The sequence below is a fragment of the Carassius auratus genome, chromosome 27 (assembly GCF_003368295.1).
Source record: "Carassius auratus strain Wakin chromosome 27, ASM336829v1, whole genome shotgun sequence".
Taxonomy (NCBI): domain Eukaryota; kingdom Metazoa; phylum Chordata; class Actinopteri; order Cypriniformes; family Cyprinidae; genus Carassius; species Carassius auratus.
Genome location: NC_039269.1, coordinates 30,265,487 through 30,273,275, shown reverse-complemented (window position 1 = coordinate 30,273,275; position 7,789 = coordinate 30,265,487). Strand labels below are relative to the sequence as shown.

The following is a 7,789-nucleotide window of genomic DNA, read 5'->3' as shown; positions in this document are numbered from 1 at the left end:
GAACAAGTTACTGTTTTTGCTTGTTGTAATCAGTCAGATGTAGTGATGAAGAGGGGGAGGAGTCTGTGTGTATGGTGTCGGGGGGGTGGGGGGAACGGGGTCAGAGGGCAGAGTTCAGCAAGGAGACAGCTGTAGGGAAAAAGCTTTTGTCCAGAGGCTGGTGGTTCCCAGGAACTTGAAGCTGGAGACACGTTCAAAAACCATCCCGTTAATGTGGATGGGGTCATGCGTGCTTCCTTTCTTCTTCCTGAAGTCCACAATGAGCTCCTTGGTCTTACTGGTGTTAAGGAGCAGGTTATTGTCAGCGCACCATGTGGCCAGGTGCTGTATCTCTTCCCTGTAGGCAGTCTCATCGTTGTCTGTGATGAGGCCAATCACCGTGGTGTCATCTGCAAACTTAATGATGGAGTTGGATCCATGCACAGGCTTGCAGTCGTGGGTGTAAAGGGAGTAGAGGAATGGGCTCAGCACACAGCCCTGTGGTACGCCAGTGTTAAGTGTGATGGTGGTGGAGTGGGTGTGACCTGACTGAACATGCTGAGGCCTGTTGGTCAGAAAGTCCATAATCCAGTTGCAGAGGGAGGTGTTTAATGTCCAGGTCTCCAAGTTTTGTGGTCAGCTTGGAGGGAATGACGGTGTTAAATGCTGAACTGAAGTCAACAAACAACATCCTAACATACGTGTTGTTATGGTCCAGGTGTGTGAGTGCAGAGTGCATCCTCTGTGCTCCTATCTCTGCGGTAGGCAAATTGGTGTGGGTCCAGTGTGGGTGGGAGGCAGTCTTTGAGGTGTGCTAGGACCAGTCGCTCGAAACACTTCATATTGATGGGTGTGAGTGCTACGGGGCGATTGTCATTCAGGCACATTGGGGAGGAGTGTTTCGGTACAGGCACAAAGGATGTGGACTTAAAACATGTTGGTTTGGTGAGGGTCAGGTTGAAGATTTCTGTGAAGACCCCTGCAAGATGCTCTGCACATGCCCTAAGCACACATCCAGGAATGCCTGCTCTTTAACAACATTTGAATGCCTGTCTTGACTTGTTGTTTTTCACTACATTATGTCTATTGCATGCCTGCCAGAGTCTTTTTCTTTAAATGTATGGCAATGTGAAAAACACTTCCATTGACCAGGCCGTTTATAAAGCCATGCATGGTTTCACATTTGAATGTTTTAAAGCACATTGTTTTTGACCAGTTTCAATGTCCCCCACAGAAACAGAGTTGTGAAGCCCATCATCGAGAGCAGAGGATAAACATGTTCAGTGTGTTGTAGAAGAACAGGTGTCCAAACAGATGTCCAGTTGGGTGGGGTGTGGAATTTGTATAAGGGTCATGAGTCACATTATGACAGCTAGTACACACTAAACTCTCTGATGGCAGGTTTGAGCATGCATTAAAATGAACGATCGAGTCTAGGAAGGCTTAGCATATATTGTATTATTCTCAAACATAATTGTTTTCTAAATATATATATTAACAGTATTTTACAAAGACTTATGTTAGAGTACGTATCATAAATCAGAGACATTGGGTTTGATCTCTCAGGATTAGTCATTAGTTTTACATGCCATATCTTCAAACTCTTTCACTGAACCAGAAAACAACAAACCAGCTGATCAAATCAGTAATTTATCCATGTAAAATTATTTAGCTATGGTACTATACAGTATTTAGGCAACTTTTCAGAACACAGTTACTGTTATTACACATTACAGTAATGACTGCCAAAAGAGGGACAAGAGAGAAAACCCTCAGTCTTCAATAATACAGACAGTCGTGATATAAGAAAAACAAGATCAGCTGGCATAATCAGTCAATGCTGTCCAATACATTTGAACTAACTCAGTTTCACCTGGTTTCCGCTGCATGTGTTTCATTTCCTTCATCAGAACTGAATTAATTTCACAATTAACAGATTAATGTTGATTCTAATGTATGTGATTTTTGAAAATGTTAAATAAAATCCACTATGCATGTTGTTTTATGTATTATAGAGCATATGTTCTGTTGTGTGCTGAAGTGAAGTGAGTGTGAACAAACCTAACAACACAACGACTGCTTCATTCACTGCTTCTGGTTTTTTGACCCGATGAAAACCTTGGGCCAAAGTGGGCCAGCTGGGGCTAGAGGCGGATGAACAAAGGTGGAGTTTCTCCACGTCTGGAGAGCATCTGTGCCATGAATCATTACAGAAAGCTATATACAGCTTTAACACCAGTCTAAAGACTTTTTACAACTTTTGAAATAACTTGATCCGATGTGGATTATAATCACTAAACAAGGCAGAAATATTTTAAGCGATGTAAAAGATATGCAGGCTAAACATGTTACCATAGTAAACACGGTAAAATATGATCGCTTGAAGAAATCAGACGTCAGCTTCTTATTCTCTCAATCGTGTATTTATTTAGTAACTTATATTATCTGTCTCGTATAAGCCTCGTCTCGAGAGTTTATCTCACGTTCCCTATCATAAAAAAATATAATAATGTTTTTTGTTCGGGAGCTTTTATAAAAATAGAGATATTATCATTCATTCTAAATGTGACGGCTACTGTGGCTAATAAACAGAAACAGACTCGACTGAATAAGCAGGATATTTTCATAAGCGTTAAAAATAAATAAATAAGTATATTTATGTGTGAGTCATTTTGAGTCCTGATAAATTAAATCAATATGATCAATGTATCACTTATTCTATAGTTAAAACATCGATGCTTTTGAATTTGAATATTTAACAAAGCATGCAAACAAACAGCCGCTTTTATCATGTTCTTGTGTGATCGCGCATGTTACAGTGATTTATTTCTTATTAGTTTTCTGATAACTTCTCTTTGTTGCTGAAATGATGAGGTTGTGTGACGTTGTTCCTGAGAGGCATGTAAAGGGTGTGTTTTAGTGACGCGCAGAGCTTCAGGCCCTGACTGTGGAAACCCTTCGCCCCGCCCAACCCGTTTTAAGCCCTGACTCGCACTGACCCGACAGTGGAAATGCGGCTATTGACTCCCTCTGCCAATGCATTGATGAAATTAATAGTTGGATGTGCCAGAACTTTCTTCAGTTAAACAAGGAAAAAACTGAAGTCATTGCATTTGGAAACAAAGATGAAGTGTTCAAGGTGAATGCATACCTTGACTCTAGGGGTCAAACAACTGAACATCAAGTCAGGAATCTTGGTGTGATTCTGGAGACAGACCTTAGTTTCAGTAGTCATGTCAGTACCTAAATCAGCATACTATCATTTAAAAAACATTGCAAGAATTAGATGTTTTGTTTCCAGTCAAGACTTGGAGAAACTAGTACATGCCTTTATCACCAGCAGGGTGGACTATTGTAATGGGCTCCTCGCACCGTTCTTCCCAAAAAGACCATTAGACAGCTGCAGCTCATCCAGAACGCTGCTGCCAGGATTCTGACTAGAACCAGAAAATCTGAGCATATCACACCAGTCCTCAGGTCCTTACACTGGCTTCCAGTTACATTTAGGATTGATTTTAAAGTACTTTTACTCGTATATAAGTCACTAAATGACCTAGGACCGAAATATATTTCAGATATGTTCACTGAATATAAACCTAACAGAGCACTCAGATCATTAGGATCGAGTCAGTTAGAAATACCAAGGGTTCACACAAAACAAGGGGAGTCCGCCTTTAGTTACTATGCTGCCCGCAGTTGGAATCAGCTTCCAGAAGAGATCAGATGTGCTAAAACACTAGTCACATTTAAATCTAGACTTAAAACTCATCTGTTTAGCTGTGCATTTATTGAATGAGCACTGTGCAATGTCCAAACTGATTGCACTATATTTTCACTGTTTCTTTTCATGTAAAATCATTTTCTAACTGTTTTTAAATTCATTTTAATTAAGTACATTTTTAAATAATTTTAAAATCGTTTTATTTTTGTTATTATTTTACTTTCTTTTATGTAAAGCGATTTTAATTACCATTGTGTACGAAATGTGCTATATATATAAACTTGCCTTGCCTTTGTTAAAATGACTTTGTTTACATTTAATATTTGCACATATTGTTCCTCCCTTATTCTACATATCTGTCACAAATCTAATGTCCTCAGACAGAGCGTCTGCTTCACAGAAGAGAAGAACCGCAGGACGCCTGTGCTCCAGAACTCAGACGAGATGATTCCCTGTGGTCTGTCTGATCATACTGTGATGAGGATCTCTCTTCTGTAGTATAATGCAGGAGTTCATGTAGAAGTGCAATGTTTTGTGTTATAGTTTAGACTCAGTTTGTTAAATGGCTCCTTCTTGAGTGTAGTTTCACTCAGATTCACCACATTTTCTCTTGTTTAGATTGTTTAGCGTTGTTATTTCTTCAGAAGACGTTATCTCTTAATAAATGAATCACTAGGAGCTGCAGACGGAGATCTCCAGGAAGCCACTCCTCCAGCTGTAAATGCAGAAAGCCCTGAGTGTGATCCCTCAGTCGAGAGGAAGCAGAGCAGCTGAAGAGTCTCACTGTTGTGAGGATGGAGTCTGTTGAACAGGAGCGAGAAGACCCGGATCCAGAAACACGCGCACACACAGACGAAGAGAGCGGCGAACAGAAAGGTTTGAGTCAATGATTCTTCAGCAGTTCACCAGATCATCTGGGAGTTATTGATTGCTTTCATGGATCATAAGAGTCAGATCGCCGAAACACGCAGTACAACACAGCAGCGCATGAATACGCGATCTCTAAACATGTGCATAACTTTCTTTCGCGGTTATTATGTGACAGAATATGATGAAGGTCAGTGGCGAATGCAGTGACTGTGAGGAACACTGAATCTGTGTGTGTTTGTGAGAGAGGAAAGATCATCTGTCTGCTGTAGCGAGGCACAGTGTGTGTTTTCAGCTTTAGTTACTTTCTCAAACATTTACAACCAACAGCACCAGATACCAAATCTAAACCCAGTTGTATTAAGGATGTTTTATTTATAAAAAAATAAAATAAATAAATAAAAACTTTTATTGTATACATTCATTTAAAAAAAATGAACGGAATAAAGATGAGGTGCAGCGGGCTAAAGGCGTGATGTGATGTTCCTCTGAACCACTAGGCGGCGCGCACACGTGGAGCACTTCATCAACATCCGGTTTTAAGACGCTCGACTGCTGAGATGATTCTGCGCTTTTAAAATGATTGATGATTGATGAGATGATTATGCTTTTAAAAATGTTGTAGCAGATTGAAGTAGCAAATTTGAATCACTAAAATTAATGCATAATATTTTGAGACAAATGTCTTCTTAAAGATTTTCTGTTTTGTTTAAGATAATTAAAGCAACATTTTTTTTTTTAAAATAATGAAAGAATATGTAAGTATGATATTTGTGGTAAAAGCGCCCCTACTTTTGTGGCTAAAGAAACAGTAATTAGCATGATAATTAATAGATGGCGGACTTTTCCATTTGTTGACATGGCATGGTTAGGTTCAGAAGGTAAATATCATATATAATCCATATTAGAGATAATCACCATATTTAGCATGAAAACAGCATATTTAAAAACATGATATTATTCATATCATATAATAATAAAGGCATTTGTTGTTACTACTGTAAATATATATTCAATTATTATTGGATCTCCTTCAATGCTTTCAGAATCTTTACTTATTAAAATGAATGATGTTAATTAATGATTAATGTTTCTGTATTTTAAAATGTATTTTTATATTAACATAAATGACAGTATATTCACCGAACAAAAATAAATATATATTTTTCAGAATAAGCAGAAAAATATAAAAAAAACTTTGCTAAAGTGATTGTTTTTGAACAAGTATTAGCTTCGACAGCATCATTTACTCACGTCCTTCCAAATCTGAAAGACTTTCTTCTGAGTTACATGAACACGAGACATTATGACGAATTTTGATAACCAAATAGTTATTTCCCATTGACACAGTAAAAATGAGAATGTTAACATTTAAAGAGTCAAAACTGATATTTTTAACCACTTAATTTCTTTCTTTTCAGACCTGATGGAAGAGGAAAGTGAAGAAGAACTGAATAAAAACTCTTCTAGAAAGAAAGTGTCACAGAAAAGAGAGTCGTGCAGCTGTGGTCAGTGTGGAAAGAGTTTCACGTGTAAGAGAAGCCTGATGGAGCACATGAGAATCCACACCGGAGAGACGCCTTTCTCCTGCTCTCACTGCGGAAAACTGTTTAAATACAAAGGAAGCCTCACGGATCACGTCCGAATCCACACCGGAGAGAAGCCGTACACGTGCCCTCACTGTGGAAGGAGATTCACTCACAGAACAAGTCTGTCAGGACACATTAAGCTCCACACCGGAGAGAAACCTTTCACGTGCCAGCAGTGTGGGAAGGGGTTTCTAAAAAAAACACTGTACAATTATCACCTCCAAACCCACTCTGATGTGAAGCCCCACATCTGTCCTCAGTGTGGGAAGGGTTTTAATCTGGCAGCACACCTGAAATCACACGAGATGGTTCACATGGAAGTGAAGCCGTATTACTGCCCTCCATGCGGGAGGAGTTACTATAAAATGTCCGAACTTAGAAGACATCTAAAGTCCTTCAAACATAATAGATTCCTGCCCCTAGCGAGACTGATGCGCCAGAGCGGCTCCTCAGATCATGGCTTGCCCTCAGGACTGAACATGTCCTTCACTAAAACACCTGCAGTCAAGATCTTACCATTTCAGTTGTAGATCGATGTATGACATAATTCAAACATGTCTGTGACTGTAAAAGGATGCTTGTCTTTAACATTCAGGAGGAACTCGTTTAATTGAATAAAACTACTTGTGTATGGTACCATTGAAGAACAAGGTCAGGCTCTTATTTCTTCATATCCTTAACAATTCAATGAATCAGAAATGTTTGAAAGAAGTATTGAGAACTGAGAATTTCTTCCCTCCTAATAACAGTAAGAGTTTAAATGAGTGCTGTGGTGTTTCAGTCAGCTCTGTACAATGTTTTCTGATCAATCTCACTTGATGAAGATGATGAACTGAGAGGAACTTCACTCTTCATTAATGACTGATGTGGGTTTGGGGAAATCATGCTAGCTGTTAAATTATTTTTCAGGTTCTTGGGTAGGGAAGTAATGATACAAAATGATAAAAAAGAAGGGTTAGGTTTTTTTTTTTTAATACAGCAGTGGAAAAAGACAAAAATAAAATATACTAAAATATTACTCTACAACACTGAATCACAATCTCTTTAATAATATACATACAAGTCCAGTGGATAAATCCCTGCTACACACATGCATCCATACTGAACACTAATAGTGTAAATATGTGATTAATGAACTGAAAACACAGATTTTCCTTGTTTTTTTGTTGTTGTTGTTTTTTTTTTTACAAGAGAACTTTCGAAGTGATTTACCACTTATGCATAACAAAAAAACAAAAAACAAATGCATCTCTGTTTTGTCTGTGTAGTCTTTAAGATTAGGCCTATGTCGTGCATAACAGTTTTAATATATTCTATTCAATATCATTGTTAACTGTTTTTATTTATAACACCTGCTGCTCTGCTTCTGTGAACATTAATAGAGACATCAGCCTTAAACTGGTTTTTGTCATTTACATCAGTCATATTTGTATAAAATCTGCTATATATTTTTGTGTCAGTACAGTAATGGCACATTTGAGCAGCATTAGTAAGCTGTGTAAATAGTCTATAAAGAAATGCCAAATCACATGTTTTGTAAACCAGAGACCTTGTTCGTGTAATAATTAATTAATAATGTTTCATTAAGATTTGCAAGAACTTTGTGATACTAGGCTTTATATTAGTTGTTATT

The 7,789-nt window shown here is 38.2% G+C and overlaps 1 protein-coding gene across 1 annotated transcript; it reads left to right on the top strand.

Annotated features, from left to right (window-relative positions):
• Positions 1-4,216: 4,216 nt before the first annotated feature.
• On the top strand, positions 4,217-6,800 carry LOC113046186 (gastrula zinc finger protein XlCGF67.1-like). The gene is made up of 2 exons (XM_026207124.1): positions 4,217-4,576; positions 5,989-6,800. Exons 1-2 carry the CDS (start codon positions 4,495-4,497, stop codon positions 6,684-6,686), a joined length of 780 nt encoding a protein of 259 aa, XP_026062909.1. The 5' UTR covers positions 4,217-4,494; the 3' UTR covers positions 6,687-6,800.
• Positions 6,801-7,789: the final 989 nt, after the last annotated feature.